The sequence below is a fragment of the Candidozyma auris genome, chromosome 3 (assembly GCF_003013715.1).
Source record: "Candidozyma auris chromosome 3, complete sequence".
Taxonomy (NCBI): domain Eukaryota; kingdom Fungi; phylum Ascomycota; class Pichiomycetes; order Serinales; family Metschnikowiaceae; genus Candidozyma; species Candidozyma auris.
The window spans coordinates 2,123,791-2,143,460 of NC_072814.1; the positions used below are offsets into that span (position 1 = coordinate 2,123,791).

At 40.9% G+C, this 19,670-nt stretch overlaps 6 protein-coding genes across 6 annotated transcripts; 3 read left to right on the forward strand and 3 right to left on the reverse strand. All coding sequences in view use genetic code 12, as the record gives it.

The window, feature by feature from the left end:
- Window positions 1-414: 414 nt before the first annotated feature.
- On the forward strand, window positions 415-1,570 carry MAF1 (RNA polymerase III-inhibiting protein MAF1; the record flags this gene model as incomplete). Its single annotated transcript, XM_029032568.1, has 2 exons — window positions 415-420; window positions 467-1,570. 2 exons carry the CDS (start codon window positions 415-417, stop codon window positions 1,568-1,570), a joined length of 1,110 nt encoding a protein of 369 aa, XP_028892883.1.
- Window positions 1,571-6,408: 4,838 nt separating this feature from the next.
- Window positions 6,409-6,741, forward strand: CJI96_0003595 (5-formyltetrahydrofolate cyclo-ligase; the record flags this gene model as incomplete). Its single annotated transcript, XM_029032566.2, has 1 exon — window positions 6,409-6,741. One exon carries the CDS (start codon window positions 6,409-6,411, stop codon window positions 6,739-6,741), a length of 333 nt encoding a protein of 110 aa, XP_028892881.2.
- A 506-nt stretch (window positions 6,742-7,247) lies between these two features.
- On the reverse strand, window positions 7,248-9,329 carry CJI96_0003596 (putative ubiquitin-specific protease; the record flags this gene model as incomplete). Its single annotated transcript, XM_029032565.2, has 1 exon — window positions 7,248-9,329. The coding sequence occupies one exon, from the start codon at window positions 9,327-9,329 to the stop codon at window positions 7,248-7,250; it is 2,082 nt and encodes a 693-aa protein (XP_028892880.2).
- A 782-nt stretch (window positions 9,330-10,111) lies between these two features.
- Window positions 10,112-12,616, forward strand: PHO91 (Pho91p; the record flags this gene model as incomplete). The annotated part of the gene is made up of 1 exon (XM_029032564.2): window positions 10,112-12,616. The coding sequence occupies one exon, from the start codon at window positions 10,112-10,114 to the stop codon at window positions 12,614-12,616; it is 2,505 nt and encodes an 834-aa protein (XP_028892879.2).
- Window positions 12,617-12,893: 277 nt separating this feature from the next.
- Window positions 12,894-13,219, reverse strand: CJI96_0003598 (uncharacterized protein; the record flags this gene model as incomplete). The annotated part of the gene is made up of 2 exons (XM_029032563.1): window positions 12,894-13,135; window positions 13,192-13,219. 2 exons carry the CDS (start codon window positions 13,217-13,219, stop codon window positions 12,894-12,896), a joined length of 270 nt encoding a protein of 89 aa, XP_028892878.1.
- A 1,394-nt stretch (window positions 13,220-14,613) lies between these two features.
- MYO2 (myosin 2) lies at window positions 14,614-19,389 on the reverse strand (the record flags this gene model as incomplete). Its single annotated transcript, XM_029032562.2, has 2 exons — window positions 14,614-19,276; window positions 19,364-19,389. 2 exons carry the CDS (start codon window positions 19,387-19,389, stop codon window positions 14,614-14,616), a joined length of 4,689 nt encoding a protein of 1,562 aa, XP_028892877.2.
- Between the last annotated feature and the right edge of the window lie 281 nt (window positions 19,390-19,670).

Genomic DNA, 19,670 nt, shown 5'->3' on the forward strand with positions numbered 1-19,670 from the left:
GGCCAGCCGAATCTATGCTGTGATGAGCTGGAAACTGAGCGAACCTCCCAGGACGAAAACTCATCAACCGTTCCTCTGCTCGGATCACTTTGGTCACGCCTTGTTGTGAATCGAATCCGTCTTCTGAATTGCATCCGAGACACACCAGGCCCAAAAAAAGTGTTTGCAAGACCTTTATCGCTAGACGTAGCCAAAAACCTCAATACTTCAAACCCCGTTGTTTTACTGATTACAGGTTCCGGACTTGTTGATGAAGGCTCGAAGGGTAATGATGGGCTACTTCACCATGTTGAACAACCTTAATAAAGGATTCATGCAGCTCTCGCGTCTTTGCATTGACAAAGGACATCCTTACATCACGGGAGCTGCATCAAACTGAACGAGATACGTGATATCTGAGAATGGAATTAGAACATGAAAGTTTGTATAATAACCGCCTCAGCAATTTGTAAAATACTAACTTTAGTTTATCGATGAGGTTGATCTTGAGCTTGTTAACCAAGAGCTCAATTTTAGCTCGCTAGACGACAATTTGGTGATCAAAGGGGGTTGTGATCTATTCACAACGAAACCAATTGGTTCTGATAGAAAATTATTCAAGACCATCGACAAACATCTCAACCAAATTCTCAAAGATAATGAGCTCTGTAGGTCAATAGATCAAGAGAGAAAGCAATCTTTAGGCTCACTCTTTGGAAGCTCTGCGTCTCCACCAGGAAATTCAAGTCAGTATCGATCAAACAGGGAATTATACAGACGGGGATCGAATGCATCCCTGCTCGTGTCAGACGGGATAGATGAGTTTTTGGGCTCTCCTGTGTCTCGCAGGGACACCCATAACTTATCGTGCAGCCTAGATGAGGTTCACTTCTCAGATGACTCTCCTTTTGGTTCGCTCAAGGACGTCTCGACAAGAAAGGTTTTCGCATACTTGATCGCCATTCTCAATACGACGTATCCAGATCATGACTTCTCAAACTTGCAACCAACTACGGAAAACTTTCACAGGTTGACGTCCATAGATGATTTGAAAATCCGCTTTAACAACGTGATGATGTCACTAGGTAAAAGAGAGGAAACTCTCAGCTGGATTTGGGACACTGTGAACGTGTACATGGATATACACTTGAGCAGTGGCACCCATCCAGAAAGTCATGGCCACTTGCGAGCTAAAAGCTTAGCGCCGAATAGTTCATTATCCACTTTTGATCAGCAATCCGATGTAGATGCTGGTTGCAAGGTCTATGAATTCCAACCATCTGACCAATCAATTTTGGAAGACCTTAATTACCCCTATCAAACTATGTGGTCTAACTATTGGTTTATCTACAACAAGAAGAAGAAGAGAGTCTGCTTTATATATTTAACGGCCATCAACAAACTTCATTACTCAAAAGTTCAAAGAGCTCAAAGCCCCTTCTTCAATGACAGCGATCTGAGGGAGGTGTCAAGCCAAAAACGCTCCGAAGCACCTTACGAGGATGAGTTTATTGAAGATGGTCCAAACGAATTTGATGACGATTTTGAAGAAATGGACGATAGTGACGTTATGGGAGGTATGGAGATGTAATATCAATCAAAGCTACTATTATGTACTACGGAAAATATTTATTGTGATTTCCATCCACATTATCTCTCGACTTAATTTTCAATGGATGTAGGACACATTTAAACGAGGATCTGGAAAAGAATACGAAAGATCAAGGAAAGAGGGGGATGGAATCGACCTCGAGAGTGGCATCACCGAGAGGATGCGAACAAAGACAGTCAATTCAAGACATGATTAACCTTGTCTAAACAGAATTTTTTTTTCTAATTTCTTCGCTAGACTACTTGCAGTACAATCAATATCATCTAATTGTAGCCCCGCACAGTCCAAAAGTAGAACTAAGAACAGTAGCCGAGAATATTGATTTAGGTGGGATGGCGATCAGTAAAAGAATCAAAAGGACAATAAAGAAAAAAAAAAAAAAAAGAGAAATGAAGCGACGACTACGATTCAAGCGGTAATCAAGCTATCTCTTTATCATGAGCCACATCACTATTGAAATCTTTATAGAAAGATCCAATAACTTTACACCAATTTTGGTGGAATAGTAGAATATCTTCAAGTAAAAAGCCGGCCGGAATTGCCTAACACTTCACGCAATACAGCATCTAACATGAAATCTGCGAAGCTTTCCATTACTCACTCATGGATGACAAGGATTTGAAGAAAAATCAATTCCAGCTTTGCTGGTCGTCAGCGACTAAAGGTATATAAAAATAACTGTGCAGCCAAACATGTAGCTTGGTCCACGAGAAAAGAAGCCTTCAGCACGAGAAGCTCTCGAGTAGCCGGACTCGAGAGGATCGTCAGCGAGTCCAGCATCATCTTCTTGTACCTCAAGTGAGGGCCGTTCTCAATTGTGCTGGAGACATTGTCGTAGCCATGGTTCTGGAAGTGCTTGTAAAATGCTTGGTCGATTCGGAACTTATTTCGGATCCAAGAGAGGAATTGCAAGCGGCAGTGGTGTTTTTGGTGGTCAGCTTCTCGAAGAGAGACCGAAGGGCTCAAAGGATATACAAAGCTATCTCTTAAACGCAACTCATATTTTTATCTAATGCTGGTTTTATCATCAAGTATAGCTTGGACACGAGGAGGGCGCGGCACACAGTTCTATTTTTTTCTTTTCAAGACTAGTTCTACTTTATTACATGGCTTTGCAGCTCCTTACAGCTTCCTGGGCTCTCTTGTTGCCAAATCTACATAAGCAACAAGCTACCCACCAGAAAAGTCTATCAATACATTTAAATCATTAGGATGTAACCGTCTTGGCGCAATGCATATATTTCTATTTTAAAAAAGAAAGAATATCGCAGTTGATTTAGAGAATAATTTTATATTCTAATGTGGCTCAAGGTTTTTGTTCGTAACATCTAATCTGGAAGTACTCGCCTCTCTTGTATTTCATTTCTTTTTATTCCAGAATCGTACTTCTACAAGTTTGAACCGGCTCTATGAAGTTCGTTTACGCCATCATGGCCAGGATAAAACAAAGAATTTCAGGTAGATCCAAATTTTTGAATGCTTTGACGTCATTCAATGGGATTATTGACTAATTTAATCCCTAGAATTCTGGGCTGTTGTAAACGAATTATGTTTCTGGAGATACGAATTGTCAGGATATCTGGACTTGATTACAAAAATTGATTCAACGTAAGAGTTCTTAATTGACCTATGGTCAATCTTTTCTCCTAGCGGTTTGTTATCATGTGCCGACGATTCAAAATCAATGTTTATTTTTGTCAAGATTCTTTACTTCAAGAAATATCTCTTGGTGAGGCCATACTTGCTCCAATATGTACAGTTTCTTGATGTATTTTGTTTTTAAATAGTCGATCGTTATATTGGTGTTGAAGATACAGAAGATTTGGAGCTCTAGCGTCAGTATAAATATGATCGTGACCGGGAATTATAAGGTATGAAGACAGGAAACTTGGCACGATATGAACTTTGATGCCCATTGATTTCATGTAACTCTTGTCTTACTACGTTGGGTGTTCCTCTCATTGCTACGGCTTTGCTCAATTTCTTTGGCCCTCACTTGATTGGTATTGGCAGTTAGATTGAGCGCAGAGTTTCTTATTCGGCTTCATATACAAAATTTGGTGGAGAGAGGTCAGTTTTTGAGCCATGCTCCTTCGTTTTAAATGAAAGTCAAAATGATGATCTAGTTTTCTTCATTTTTTTTTCCATTTTTTGGTTGGCATTGAAACAAGATTGTTTATCGAGCCCTTCCCCAATATACGTTAGTCTATAAAGTGAGATTGTGATATGTACTTTCTTTTTTGGCAGCTATTCTCTCGGTCATATGTGATGCTTTTTGAGTTGGGCAGTTGATACCTGTATATGACATTATTGCTTAACCACCAAAGGTCAGTTAAGGAATATAGTATGAATGAAACACGTCAAGTTAGAAGTTGTTCACGCAGATGGTTTGGCGGAAAAATATGTGTCGCTGCCATGATAACTGGGATGCTAGTTTCATACAACGAGCTTGTGTTGGATGCATACTCGAAGCTATCCTACGTGAATCACTCCAACCTCGATGCTAATAGCGTCCAATTCCTAGCAAAAAAATTGCCAACTTATGAACATCTTGCCAAACAGACCTCGAACGGGTATTGGCGTCAACTTCGAGCGTGGGATAACTTGGATCGATTTGTTTTGAGAGAGTCTGGACGTAGCAATACAAAGCTGTTTAAGAAGAATGATAAGTCCTCGCTCACAAATACTATTCTCGCAAGACCTGGCGGTATAGTCATTGAGCCTATCATTTTTAAAAACATGAAGGAAAATATGACAGTGACGATTGTTCATGCAGGGGATAAGCTCTGTGGTTACCCTTTTTTGGTTCATGGTGGAATCATCGCTACATTCTTAAATGAGACCTTCAAACGAAATGCCTCGCTTTGCAGTTTGTCCCAATCCTCTATGAAAGATGATTATATGGTGAAAAGTTTGAGCATAACATACAAAGCACCCACATTGGCAAATCAATTTTTGATTATCAAAACAAGGACTTCCCAATTCTTGGCAGAGAACGGACACCTAGAATCATCATCGACAATTGAAACCTCCACGGGGAAAGTTTTGGTCATTTGTAAGGCAAAAATTCTATACACGGGTCGAGCTTCTTTAATGGCTGCGGAGAAGGAAGCTAAAAAGTGGACTATACTCTGATACCATAGCTTCACGTGACCTCATTCAGTCCACTTAAAATTTTCATCTGGAGGGTTAATCCCTACAAATATAGAATTTGAAATGACAGAGATAGATGTGCCTCCCGAGAGAACTGTTATGGATTCCATCATTCATCTCTGGAAGACCGATCCAACTACCGAGTCCTTAAGCGCAAAGAAGTTGCATCAGCATGTCTTGACAAATCATCCGGAATGGACTCTTTCTGAAAAGCGACTTAAATCAATAATGAAGAAGTTCAATTTGCTTCCGGCGACTCTGAATGAACTTTTTACATATGTTAATGAGATCACATCATCGATTACACCCGAGTTAAGCTTGCCGCCCATGGTAAACTTGATGATGACCTCTAAGCGAGGCAAGGGACTTTTTGCCAGAACAAATATTGAGAAGGGAACTTTGTTATGGGAAGAATGCCCACTTTTTTTAGTACCACCACTCGCTCATGCAGATCTCATACGGAAAGGTAATGCTTGCACTTTTTGTGGTCGGCTTGTTCGCAGGCAGCGAACTGGCCCTTCAGTATTATTCGGAGAGCAATGCAAGATCTGTCCAGAAACTTGGTGTTCGAAGAGATGCAAATCTTTGAATCAGCGTTTGCACGGTTTGTTGAAGCACGAGTCCTCAAGAAATAGTACGCTTTCCAAGAGGTTTAGCCCTTCCGCTTTCTCGAAACTCTTAGATTACTCCATTAAAGAACAATGGAATGCGCTATATGCAATAACTCTAATTGTTGCTGAAATATTGTTGGACGAGTCGGGTTTGAAAGGCCGGCAGTTCAAAGCGTTAGCACGCGTCTCTCAGAGGACAAGAGCGAAAGCGGAGGTTAATAATCATGCCATCGGTTTTTCACAATCATCATCGTTTTTCAGCGAGCAACAAGAACGAGTCTGGGAGGAGGGATATTCCTACTTTATCAAGGTATTCCCTTTATCTAACCTGGATGTTGATTTCTCGTTAGATAACTTCTTGCTCATGCTAGGATCATACAATATCAATAATCTAGACTGTTCCATTTACGCAACGCAGTCACATCTTAATCACAATTGTGAGCCCAATACTGAGGTTGACAGCGGAGAGACACGTGGCTCATTTGGTATAAAAGTGTTGTCGTCTCGTTTCATAAGCGCTGGGGAAGAGCTCACAACAACGTATGTGAATCCACTGCACCTGTTTAAAGACAGGCAGAATGAATTGCGAGTCAATTGGGGTTTCATTTGTAAATGCAAAAGGTGTAAGAGAGATGTTGCTTCGTCTAGTAAGAATGGGAGGCCCCTCAACCAGATGAATTTGGATGAAGGACGGTGTGAGTCTGTCAAGTCGGTACATTTCAATAGTTAAAGGTAGTGTATCTGTCATCGCGATTTGTTTTGTCAGAAACTCAAAGCAGCGACAACACGATGAATTCGTCTGTAGCAAAAAGGAATTTGAGGAAAGCTTTGAAAATCAAGCTAACTAATATAACAAGCGAATCCGCCTTGCAGCAATCTACCACTATATCAGAAAAACTCAAGCAAAATGCTACATTCAATAGAGCGACTTCGGTAGGACTTTTTATGAATATGCCCTGTGAAGTTAATACCGAGGAGCTCATACATCATTGTTTCAAGGCAAAGAAGAAGGTATATCTTCCCCGATGCGAAATTGCCAACGGAGGTTCCCGCATGCGTTTTCTTCAAGTTAATACATTTGAAGAAGTTCAGATGTTGAAACCTTCAGGAAAGCTAGCACTTCGTGAACCGAAACAGGGGGTGGATATCATGGATGATGGTCCGCTTGATGTTCTAGTTGTTCCAGGGCTAGGTTTTACTTTAGATGGAAGACGTCTAGGCAGAGGAGCCGCATATTATGATAAGTTTTTAGCAAGCTACTTTGAAAGGTTTAGACAGAAGCCTTATCTCATTGGTATCTGCTTCGTGGAGCAGCTTGTTGACAACATCCCCACCGAACGTCATGATTGGAACCTTGACGAGATTGTCAGTGGAAACAACCACTGAATTTTCCGAAATGTCTCAAACGCTGTCGACCAAGATTCCAACAATGCATTTTTCTAGCAATCGATTTGGGTTGACCCAACTATGATATTTGTTAAAAAGGGATGTGCCGTCTTTACCAGCACATTTCATTATTTCCTTCTCTCCTCCAGGATGAAAGTCGATGTATGGAGTTAAATTAAAAACCTTTCCATTAATAGCAGTCCAGCAATCTTGTTTATTGTTGTGTTGTCTGAGCTCTGATCTTGTAATTCTCACATATGAAGCTGGTGGGGTATTGGCAGAAACTCCTCGTAGATCTTGAGGCGAAGCTTTTGCCATGAGGGCTGCCCAATCAAGCGGAGAATGACCAGGCGCAAGGACAATTTTGCTTCTCGTTTGCGATGGTCTCGGTGGCATCAATGAGTTTAACCGTGTATAAGAGGCTCCTTGTGCTCCGTTGTTGTTTATGTGCATCTCGCTTACTAAGGTAAAATGTTGTATGTCTATTTTATAATCTATTCGCGTGTCTATACTTTGTGTTGTTTTCTGTCAGTGCGCTCGTAATAGAGCATGTACACACTGGCTGTCTCGAGAAGAACAGACGGCTTCGATACTTCCGATACTTCCGCATCACCAACTTTCCAAAATGGATGTTTGATGAGTGTGGGAATTTTTTTCATTCTGATCTTGTCTTTCGTTCTCTCAAATTGGTCTCCATTGAGCTTAATCTTACCAAGCAGTTCCTCTAAATCATTTACAGATGGACTTTGAAAATAATCATCACGATCAATTAACACTTCTGCTGGAGTGGCCAGACCTGAATGTATAATTTCCTGCAAATTTGCATGTTCAGGATCTGTTTGCGAAATTGATGGCCTTCGACCAATGATGCTGGAAATCTTGTTTCTGAAAGCATTGGGTCTCTCATCGTAGGAGGCAGAGTTCAGAAGATTTTTTGGCTGGGGTTCTGTAGTTCCTATCAGTTCGACTTTTTGAATATAAGATTCGTCAATTTCGGGTGAGATTTTCAACACATTTCCTGTACTGTCTTTTACAAACAACGGTTTCCTCTTGTAGCATTCGTAGTGGCCTTGAGTGTGTGATCCTTGATGCTTTATGATTGCACGGAGGCGATATTTGTAGATATTGTTCTCATCGAATTTGAAATGCTGAAAATGATTCTTGAGACCTTCCAACTGTCCTTCGCACAGCAGCGAATTGCTCAAATCTGTTTTACTAGAATCGTTTTTGCCATCGATGAAGCCTCGAGAAGAGCTGTCCATGCCCATAAATATGGATTCGGTTCCTTGAGAAGATCCTGAGGTGCTCTCTGAAGTACTGTATGAGTCATGCCCAGAATCAGAACTGTCATACTGAACTTCAGAGTCCAGTCCAACCTTATCAATATCTTCCACTTGAACACTCTCATTTTCCATGTCTTCCTTATCAAGTGTAAGGATATTAGTCTCATGAGAGATGTGTTGAAACATGGCATCTGTGCCTCGCGCATATTGAAGCTCCTTTACATATTCATTTTTTATCGATAAATTCAATCTGTCATTGAATGCAACTCGGCACAGGTTCCTTGAAACGCTGACACCATCGAATGTTGATCTAGATAAATGAATGCCAAAAATCTTGGGAGGTTTGAGGATATGAGTCTTGCGTATAACAGTTGAGGTCATATTTCCATTTTCTGTATCATTCCGAAAAAAATCATCGATATAAGTCTCTAGTTCCGTTGGTACTTCCTCGTTGATGAAGAGAGCTCTATCCTGATTGAGTTGCTGAAACTGTTTTAAAAGATGTGAAGGGATATCATGACGCACATGCTCAACAATTTCACGGATGCGGCACTTCAAACAATGATACCCACTAATAGTTTCGGACTCATTTTCATTGAGAAGGGACTCCAAATCACTTACAGATAACTGTGGAGGATGCAATGTGAGCATGAGAAAAGGCGTAAAATCAGGCTTCGAAAGATGCAGACAGTTTAAGCATTGCATTTGCGACAATAATAGGCCATTTAAAGGAAATTCGGGAACATGAATGGACTCGATATCAGAATGGCTACCTCCATTTCTAAGTAAAGATTCCCTAAGGATATTCAGTAACCTTGAACAATTCGAGTTTTCGAATTCCAACGTTTCATTTATTAGTTGGGTCAATTCATGGGCATCATGCTGCGATCTAGAAATCTTGGCATGGTAGATTCCCTCAAGTTCGTGGAGAAACGTCCAAACTGAGATGGTTCGAGTACTCATTTGTGTATCTTGAAGCTTTTTCATGATTTTTGCAAGCGCAATATGTAACGTAATACGGACTTGATCTTGAATGGGATCATCTTTGTTTCCAACATCAAATCGTTCTCTTCTGGCCTTCGATTGAAGTGTGGGCCTGATACGTTTGGCCGAACTTAAATCTCTAAGAGAAAGCCTGTATTTTTTCTCGAGATCGAAGATATTTGCGTACGCTTTCATAAAGGCGTTGAGGTATTCCGTGAGACCCGGTAAAGACGAGTACGCTTGGATGGTCGCATTGGCGAAGCAGTCATTTCGCATGTTAATCAACCCGGTTGTGTGCTTATCGGGTCGTTTGGAGAACATTACGGTCCAATGATAATAGGATGTGTCGTATCAATAGAATTTGGAGTAGGAGAGAAAAAAATCCCGCAAGTCCCAAGAATTTTGCGATTGTTCTCTCACTGCATCTTGAACTCTTCTGAGCGCTATATAAACCTTGGAAGCCTACTGAGTCATTGAAAGTAGAGTAAGTTCTTTACTATGCTTACTATGATCGTAATAAGATAATAAATCTACACATGTGCTTGGCTGTGGGTAACACCATCTTCTAAACATGAACCATTTTGCATCCACACTGGGAATATCATTCTTCTGAGTAATTCATGCAATTCATCTTCTCGCGTCGAAAACTTATCTGTAAATTGGTAAGCCGAAAATTAAGTGCCGCGGAGAAATGCTGAGAGTCTTTGAGTATTTACTTATGGTTATCGCAGTGACAAGACTTTGTGTACGTTCAATGTACAACCAGTTGAGTTTTTTATCGCAATCAGTTCGCATTTCTCACTATTCTACGCTCAAACTGTGCATAAAAGAACAATGTTGTAGATGTAAGAAAACATTTTTTTCCACTCTGCCTTTAAATTAAATTTGTGCTAAACTTTAGACGTTTAACGTTATAGAGGAAAGATGAGTTTTAAAGATGAATAGAACAAAAGAGAAAATCCGGTCGAAGATAAAAAATAAGATGATATAGTTTAGTCACTTGCAGTCTGGAGCTTGACAATTCGAGTTTTCGAGGCTCCATACAGAACCATACTTAACAAAAAAAGTGCCCTTAGTTATATTGCGAACAGGTTCAAGCTGCAATGAAGTTCTCCCATTCAATCCAATTTAATGCTGTTCCTGAATGGTCCTCAAAATATATATCCTACACTACGTTAAAGAAACTTATTTACTCTTTGCAAAGGGAGTCGTTACATAGGCGAAAGGGCGACAGTGAATCAGCTTATTTGATATCGAATGACCTATCTCAAGATAACCTGCCGTCAGAAGTCTTCAAAGCAGCGCTCGACGCTGAACTTTCTAAAATTGACGAGTTTTATAAGAAGCAAGAAGAGTTTATCTTCATCAGTATTGAAGATCTTCTTCGTGATATAGAATATTTCAAGAGTGATGTCGACGCCATGTGGATGCGGCGGAGGCCCAATCGAAAGCGTCATACATCAAAAGTGAGTGCCTCCAGTGGCTATGATGTATCGAATGGCGAAGCATATAGTGACGCTCATCTCGCATCTCAGACCAATTTAGATACCGATGGCAATTATACAAATGAAGACAATCTTGATGCAGAAGAGTCGAATGATGACGATGAATTGCAGATCACTTCCTTTCCTGAAGATGAGGGCGCAGGTAGACGCAGAAAATCGTCTGTGGATGGACCCTACTATCCGACAACGTCTAGAGACGGAATGATGTCGGACTTTGGGCAAGAATTGAACAGTCAGATCAACATTTTCTCAGAGTCTAGAATACTACTTCGAAAAAGAGTGATTGGTCTTTTCACGACTCTCCTGGAGCTCAAGAGCTACATCGAGCTTAACAACACTGGGTTTAAGAAGGCTCTTAAGAAATTCGACAAATCTTTAGGAACAACATTAAAAGACCAGTACCTCGTGGAGTTGCCAAACAGGTCGTACATTTTTAAAAAATCGACATTAGAGTCTGTAAATAACAGACTTGATGACTTGATAAGAGGATATGCTCTAGTTTGCAATCATGGTGATGATTTGGAGCAAGCAAAATCAGAATTGTCTATTCACTTGAGAGAGCATGTGGTATGGGAGCGCAATACAGTTTGGAGAGATCTTATCGGTATTGAACGCAAAAAGCAGTCTGCTCTTGCTCAAGACAGCAGTATGACTTTAGATGAAAAAAAGGGAGCCAACACGTCAAGTCTTACGTCATCGATCAGAAGAAGTGCAATAATAAAGCTCACGGTAATTACAAGCACTTCCATCTTTCTTCTTGTGGTATCGCCATTCGAGGAGGTTGAGCAGCGCAATTGTTTCGCATTGCTCGTGTGTGCCTCGCTTCTATGGGCAACTGAATCGCTTCCCTTGTTTGTGACTTCACTCTTGATTCCATTGCTTATTGTGATACTTGGTGTTTTAAAAAACGATGATGGATCGCGGATGCAGACCGTTGACTCGTCGAAATATATTCTTGCATCGATGTGGAATTCAGTTATTTTGTTGCTTTTGGGAGGTTTCACACTTGCGGCTTCACTCACAAAATATCATATTGCGAAGTTGATGTCTACTTGGGTTTTATCCAAAGCGGGAACTAACCCCTCAGTCGTGCTCTTGACCGTGATGTCAATTGCATTATTCGCATCGATGTGGGTCTCGAATGTCGCTGCGCCAGTTCTTTGTCTCTCATTGATACAGCCACTCCTTAGAACGTTGCCAAAGGGCTCCGCTTTCGCAAGGGCTCTCATTTTAGGCATTGCTTTGGCATCAAATATTGGAGGTATGGCCTCTCCCATTGCTTCGCCTCAAAATATGATAGCTATTGGTGCGATGGACCCGCAGCCATCTTGGGGTCAGTGGTTTGTGATATCAATGCCAATTTGCATCCTCTCTTTGGCCATGATATGGATGTTTTTGTTGCTTACATTTAGTTGCAATTCGAGGAACACACACTTAGTGGCAATTCGTACGATTGATGATAAATTTCTGGGTGTTCAACTTTACATTGTTATTGTCTCCGCTACAACCATATTTTTGTGGTGCATTGCATCGCGATTGGAAGGGATATTTGGAGAGATGGGAATCATTGCGCTTATTCCTTTGATTCTTTTCTTTGGGCCGGGCTTATTGACGACCGAAGATTTTAATAACTATCCATGGAATATAGTCGTCCTTGCTATGGGTGGCACAGCGTTGGGAAAAGCGGTTGCCTCTTCCGGTTTACTCGAGACAATCGCGCTTTCAATACAGAAAGAGGTCGAAGATTTTTCTTTGTTTGGTGTGGTGCTATCTTTCGGGCTCTTAATTTTAACAGTAGCGACCTTTGTGAGTCATACAGTTGCTGCACTCATAGTTATACCGCTTGTTTCAGAAATTGGAAGCAAATTAGATGATCCCCATCCCAGGTTGTTGATCATGGCGAGCGCCTTGTTATGCTCAGCAGCCATGGGTTTGCCGACTTCAGGTTTTCCTAACGTGACAGCCATTTGTATGACCGACGATCTCGGTAATGCATATCTCAATGTGGGGACTTTCATTACAAGAGGTGTTCCAAGTTCATTCATGACATATCTTATCATTATTTCTATTGGGTATGCTACCATGAAGCTCATAGACTTCTGAGTTTGATTTGATGATTTCCCATCACGAATGATGCCTAAGACTTCGCCAGACATGCATTGCGAAATAGACTCAATATACGTCTCAACCTTATTTTCATGAAATGATGAATTCAAAGAAACTCACTGAGAAGCATATCATATTCAAGAAACTCAGGGACAAGCTTGCCGGAATTTTCCTTGACCGCACTACAAACTACGTTATCTTTCTAGACGCTTTACCAAAATAAAAATATGGTAATTATGGCTAAGCTATGAAGTTTGAAATACTATATCGACTTTTAACCGCCAATGGCGACTGGCTGACCATTTTTTAACATTTGTAATGCTTTATCATCTAGATCACCAGAAGCTCCACATATGTTACACTTAAGGCCCTTGCCAAAGTAAAAAGGGATGATAGGTATGAAGAACAAAGTAACCCAGTTGCTGGTTCTTACCGCAAAAGCTGATTGATTGTGACACCTGCCGCAATAACAAGGAATATTTCCTCCGTCACTGAGTGGCTTGTTACTTTCCTTGACTGATCCGTCAGTACTTGATATTAAATAATGAAATTCGACTTTTTTGATTACTTACATCCAACGAGAAAGAAACAGAAATCCATAAGATACAAGAAGTGTTGGTTTGCGATTAACTAATTGCTGTAGTGTTCACATGCAGAAGGGAGCCTCACGAATTATTCTGACTGTACAAGACTTTCGAAGAACCACTTCAATTACATCATCATATGATCTGACAATAATATTCATGCGACGCTGTGAAACAAGAGTGAGGTTGATTAAGTTCAAAAAAGTGCTTCTGCTATTGGCTAGGTGTCGATCTAAGATTTTTCGGAGCTTTTGATGTATCATACGGCGAGCTTATGTACACAACGTTAAACGACCTTCTATTTTCATTTTAAACAAGCCCCTAGAGTAATGGCATCACTGAATAGTAAAAAGGTGGCCAAGGCGAACCAGGCAACCTTAAAGACACTACACTTGACCTCATTTATAGTGAATTGCCTAGCATTGCTACTTCATTTTTCATTCAAGCGGCCTGCAACTCTTTGGCCGTACCTTCTCTTTTCCACACCCGCTTGGTTGTGCGAGTGTATCTTGGAAAAGAGCGGAAGGCCAGCTTTTAGCAACGGCAAGTTCAGATCTTCGGATGATTTAAGCAGTGCGGGTCTCTACGAGTACTTGTTTGATTGCATCTACCTAACATGGATATGCGTTTTTTTCATGCTTGTATTTGGATCTAATAAAGCATGGGTTTTGTATCTACTCTTACCCGCTTTTGCCTTATACAAGATATTCACTTTATTTTCAACTTTGCAAAAACCACAGAGAAGTCAGTAATCGGTCTTCGGCAAGACTATGTCACCATTCAGGAGATCATTTAGACTTATGGATCGAGAAAGGTAGCGTGGGAGTGTGAAGCTAAAGACCGTAATGTATACAGCATGCAACAAAATCTTTTTCAATGCTGACGACTTACGCCATGACCAAGGGCTTCTTTAGGAAGATTTTTATCACCAGAGGCTATAAGAATACAATTTTCAGAATAATGGAAAAAGATGGCCACCAAGGTGGGCCGGTAGAGAGACTGATTTTTATAAAGTTGTCAACTTTACTGCCGCAACAGTTAATAATAAAGAATGATTCACATAAGCATACCCATCACGCGGCCATGAAGAATGCAGCAAATCTTAAAGAATCACATTTTAGGGTTCAAATCATAAGTGATCATTTCAAGGGCAAGAGTTTGCCTGCTAGACACCGACTTGTTTACTCTCTTCTCGAAGACGAGTTCAAATCGCAAGGATTACATGCATTGCAAATGACAACGAGGACGCCCGAAGAAGAGGAACGCAGAGTTTCGAAAAAATCGCCTTGAATCTGGGTATACTTCGGCTCTTTCGATTCACGTTTCTTTTACTTGATCGATTTAAGCGTTGTCATAATGTCAACGGTTTTCTTCGATAAAACTAGTTGGCTTCCAATATGTAGAATAAACTTATTTACTTACCCCTTCACCATTAAAATCAATCTCCTGAGACGAAGACTTCTCTTCATCCGCAAAGCGGGCGACAGGATCATCCTGGGCGGAAGCATTTTTAGCGACAAGTTCCACGATTCTTCGAATGACTGGAAGACTCAACCACGCTGGAACATAAGCTTCGACTCGAGAAAAGGGCCGCAAATTCACATCTCTAAAAGGGTCATCGAAATGGCCGTCTGTAGCAACGACCTCAAAGAGATCATCGCTCGATCCATCACTCATCTTGACTTTGTCTGCGACAGCTTGTAAGACATCTGGAGCTATCGGGGTCTCATACTCGGCGACGTAGTATTGAGATATCAACTTTTGTATTTGAATAGGCTTCAACGCGAAACAAATTTCGTATATGATATCGATGTCTTCAGGAGTGTTCTTTCGAAGCTGAAGAAGCTTAGCGGCCTGTAGCAAATGATTCAAATGAGAAGAGCCTTCCTGAATATCATGACTCTTGCACCACTCTTCAAGTCTTGTAACGTTGTAATTCAATTGCAAGCCACGTTTCCAAGATAAAAAATTTCTGCGCATTATCAAGTCGTTGAAGCATAGAGAATCAACGAACCTCAAAAGCTCGATGATGACGGCGTTCATCACTTCGACTTCTATGAAGTACGATTTCATCGACCAATACACGGTGTTGAAGAAAGAAAGTATGTCATCCATCTTATATTGAACACCTTGTGAGAAAACCTTGGCTAGGAAAGGAGAGCTTTCGGGAGCCATGAATCCAGGAAGCGATTGTGACATGACCACTGCCGAAACTGCCTTTTTCTCTAGGTCTTTCTCCATTTTCTTCATCCACATATTGTAAATATTGTACGAAAGAGATTCAAAGTCTTCCTTCACGACAGCCACCAATTTCAAGTACTCATCGAACTCTTCCTTACTCATATCCCGAGACAATGAGTCGTTAGCAATGATAGTTTGTTGAGCATACGAAACAAATGAGTAAAGCTCATGAGTATTTGAAAGCCAGAAAGCACCATTCGAGATGACTTCCTCTTCTTTCAAGGCTGAGACAATGTGCTGAATTCCCGCCAAAACTTCCCCCAAAAATTCCTCGCTTTCCCTTGTCAATCCAAGTCTCCACATATCAGAGAGAATGATAATAATGATCCGGGCAGGGAACAATACCTCCTTTCTTGTCAAATCCGCGGCAACACCAGATGGAGGGATTTTGAGTCCTTTGAGTAAACCTTCGACTATCTCCCGATGAAGTGAGCGAGTGTCACGCAACAACCTAAATAATTCATCGTTGATGTCGTCAACGTCAGCACTTTCATCATTTGAAACCGCAATTACAGAAACCGGTCTCTGTTGCTGATCGAGAGCATGCAGATAATTCCAAACTCCAGCACTACTATGTCTCTTGTTGCTGACATTTCGCATTCTCGACGAGTTCGATTGTGACTGTTGTGATTGAAGAGCTGAGAGTTGAGTTTGTAACAGTTCTATGTGTGATTTCAAATCAACCTCAATTGTATCTCTCTTGACAAGAGCATCTCTAGCTTGATTGAGCTCCTCGATATTTTGTTTCACCTGATGACGAAGATCTGCTTGTTCCTTGATGAGTTCCTCGATTCTTATTTCCGCCTCATGATAATCCTTTTTAATGGTTGCTAATTCAGCATTTAATGAATCGATATCTCTTTGATAAGACTCATTTTGAGAGTTGAACTTTTTAGAAAACTCTAGCTCCCGGGATTTCAAAGTTTCAGTCGCCGAATTTGACTGCCCAAGTAATTCCTTAAGACCATTGATCTCTCTGACGAGAGCCTTATTGTCCTGAATCTTACCAGTCAACGACTGAGTGAGCTCGATAACCTTGTTTTCCAACTTATAAGATACCTCTTTCAAATGACTCACAGATTTAGCATCTTCTCTTAAGCTCAAAAGCTCTCGACGGGCCATTTTTCTCCTTACATGTGACTGTATCAAAACAACAGAGCTGCGCTTCTTGACGAACTCCTTACGAGAAAGATGGCGCCTAATGCCACTTTGAATGATTATGGCCGCTTTCTCATCTTTTCTCCTCGTATAAATTCGTCTGGATTGCACAGCTCTGAAAGCATTTTGAAGAGCGATGATACTTCCCATGGCACAGGAGACTCGTCTCCGCAAAAGACTTGCTCTCGCTAATGTCTGAATTGTGACTGCTGCTTCACGTTCCTTCTCAGCCTGAATTGCTGTTCTCGTACAGTGACCTCTTATCAAAGTTTGTAGTAGAACGAGGCTACACCTAATTTCCAAGTACCGCCTCCTGTAATAAACGCACTTGAGATTCTTTTGGATCATGACTGCAGATTTGTGGAGCTTATCTGAACGTAACTTTTCAAAATGAGCCAACATTCCCGCCTTGAAGAAAATCTTGGTATTACCCAACTGAAATTTGCTTGGATCACTAATGTTATCCGAGAGTATCTTATTGCATAGATCTGATACAGACTCTTGAGTTGTATTTCCACTCATAACTTTAAGCCATTCATGAGAGGGTAGTAAAATATGATATCTGTCTGCAAATTCAACATAAGTCCATCTTGATGGATATCCCGCACAAGAAATTCGAATAGTTTCCAAAACACCGCAAGCCCTTAACTGCGACAAGACCATGAGTGAGTCGAACTCCCAGGCCTTTTTTTCTTCGTTTGGCTTGATGCATCGAATATAGTGAACATTGGTAGAATTTATCGTTTTCATCAATTCGATGAGTGAGGTTTTGAATATGGATCCAAGAGTGGGTTTCTTCGATGAGATCCCTTTCCTGCTCAGAGACACGTTCGTCTCTAACTTCGCAGCGTTCTTATCAATGACCGAAATTACTTCCTTGAGTAAGTCGTTATTAGTTGCCTTCAAAACCTCCAAATGTCCTTCGCCTACTGTGTCCCTATTTTTTTCGATGAAACCATCAATATCATATGTGACATCCAACGCGTAATGGCTAATTACGAATTTGGTTTGTCCAAACCTCGGCTTCTTGAACACATTGTCGGTGGGTGGCTTATCAAGAGTCTGGTACAACTTTTGTACCCAGGACTGGTCATTACCTGAAGGTAATCTTGATTCTTCATCCAAAAGTGAGAGAACTCCGAGCTTGTTCTCGATGACATCAATGCATGGCTGATTGTCCGAAAATTCGATGAAAGACCATTCAATCTGTTCCCGAACATACTCTTCTTGTTCTAACTTGAAGACATGCTGATTGAACTCTTGTTGCAACTTCTCGTTCGCATAATTTATGCAGAATTGTTCAAAGGAATTCTTTTCAAAGTGCTCAAAGCCATAGATGTCCAACACACCAATGAAGGAGGATACCCTCTCCGCGACATTGGAGGGGCATAAATCGCCATTGATATAATCAATGAGCCAATCAAAGAGGGCAGCGTAGATGTACTTTGCAAATGAGTCTCTCGCAACGATAGCTTGCTTGTGACTCAAATTACTTACTATCTTTTCCGATCTTGTGGTGATCTGCTTTTTGACACACCACTTGCTGAAGTCCGAAGCACTGATACCTAATAAAGAACAAGCTTTTGTTACGTTTGGCTCGTCAGTCGCAAGATATGCATCATTACGAGTGGATGCAATCTCTATATTACCAATGTGTAACATAGCAGCCAAGAGCTTGAAAATCTCTTTTTGCTTACTTTCATCAATGCCAATCAAGCTAAGAGATTCCTTTGTGGTTTGGAAATCCGCACGATCATCGACTCCGGGAATAGTGATGTCGCCACCTTGGTTTGTGTACTTAAATTCCGTGGCATTGGTCAAATTGAATTCTTTTTTTTCCTCAGCACTCATTCCTGAGAGCATCTGATAGAAAATGTGATAATTGCGCTCACCATGGGGTTGAAATACGAGCCTTGATCTTTCCAAAAGGAATGTTCTGATACGTGCCCCGATGATGGAAGTTTGGTTGTCAAAAAGAATCTCCAAATACTTCCCAAATCTTGAGGAGTTATCATTTCTGGTTGTTTTAGCATTGCCGAAAGATTCCGTAATGGGGTTGGTAGCGAGAATCTGTTTTTCGACATCGGACATGTCAGATTTGTGTTCAGTTCCGACTTTACTTTCTAGCTCTGACTCCTCCTCAACCGTAGCAAAGTAACGCATAATATACTTTGCACTGACAGTTTTCCCAGCACCTGACTCACCACTGACCACAATCGTTTGATTCGCACCATCTCTTTTCATACAACGATAGGCATCCTCCGCAATAGCAAATAGATGAGGGTCAAGCTCACCTCTTGATCTTCCAGCATAAGCCTGGACAATATCTTGTGAGTAGAGCTGATCGACCTTTTGAAAAGGATTTGTGGCAATGAGAACAATACCTGAGTAAGTGTAAATGTTTAATTGAGAATACCGAACTTTGATCGCATGCAAAACAGCAGGTTCGTTCAAATAGGACAAAGATGTCAAATCTTCGGCGGCCTCTAAAATAGGTGGGTTTCTCAAGGGCGGCAAGTCATTGCTATCTTCAGAAAGCGACTCGGTGACAACAGTGTACTGCTTGCCATCCGTTTCCGTCGCAAATACAAGTGTAAATTTGCCTTCATGCTCCTTATTTGAAATTACCTTCACGCCAACCCATCCAAGATCTTTGTCTGGATACCAACAGCGACTGAATGTTAGTAAATGATCGCAAATCGATGTAAGACAAGTCCATTATCTGTTTATACGAAAGCGAGATTGTCGATGTTATACATACGTTCCGATATCATAAGACGATACCATCGAAAAAGCCTGATAGATGAAGACCTCGTAACTTTCCCGAAAAGTTAATCAAAATTTAAATATACCGAAAGCGGTGATTTGAAAAATTTGTACTGTACTATCGAGATCCTTGGAGAGCTTACGACGTCGAAAGCAAGAAACAACACAAATGCAGGTTAGAAATTGGTATGTCGATGGTTTAAACTAGTAGGCAAATATGGTATGATGGTCAAATGTACCCGAGTTTATGAAATTATGTTTTGTACACGAAACAAAACCACCCTCAGAGCAGATCGTTGGAC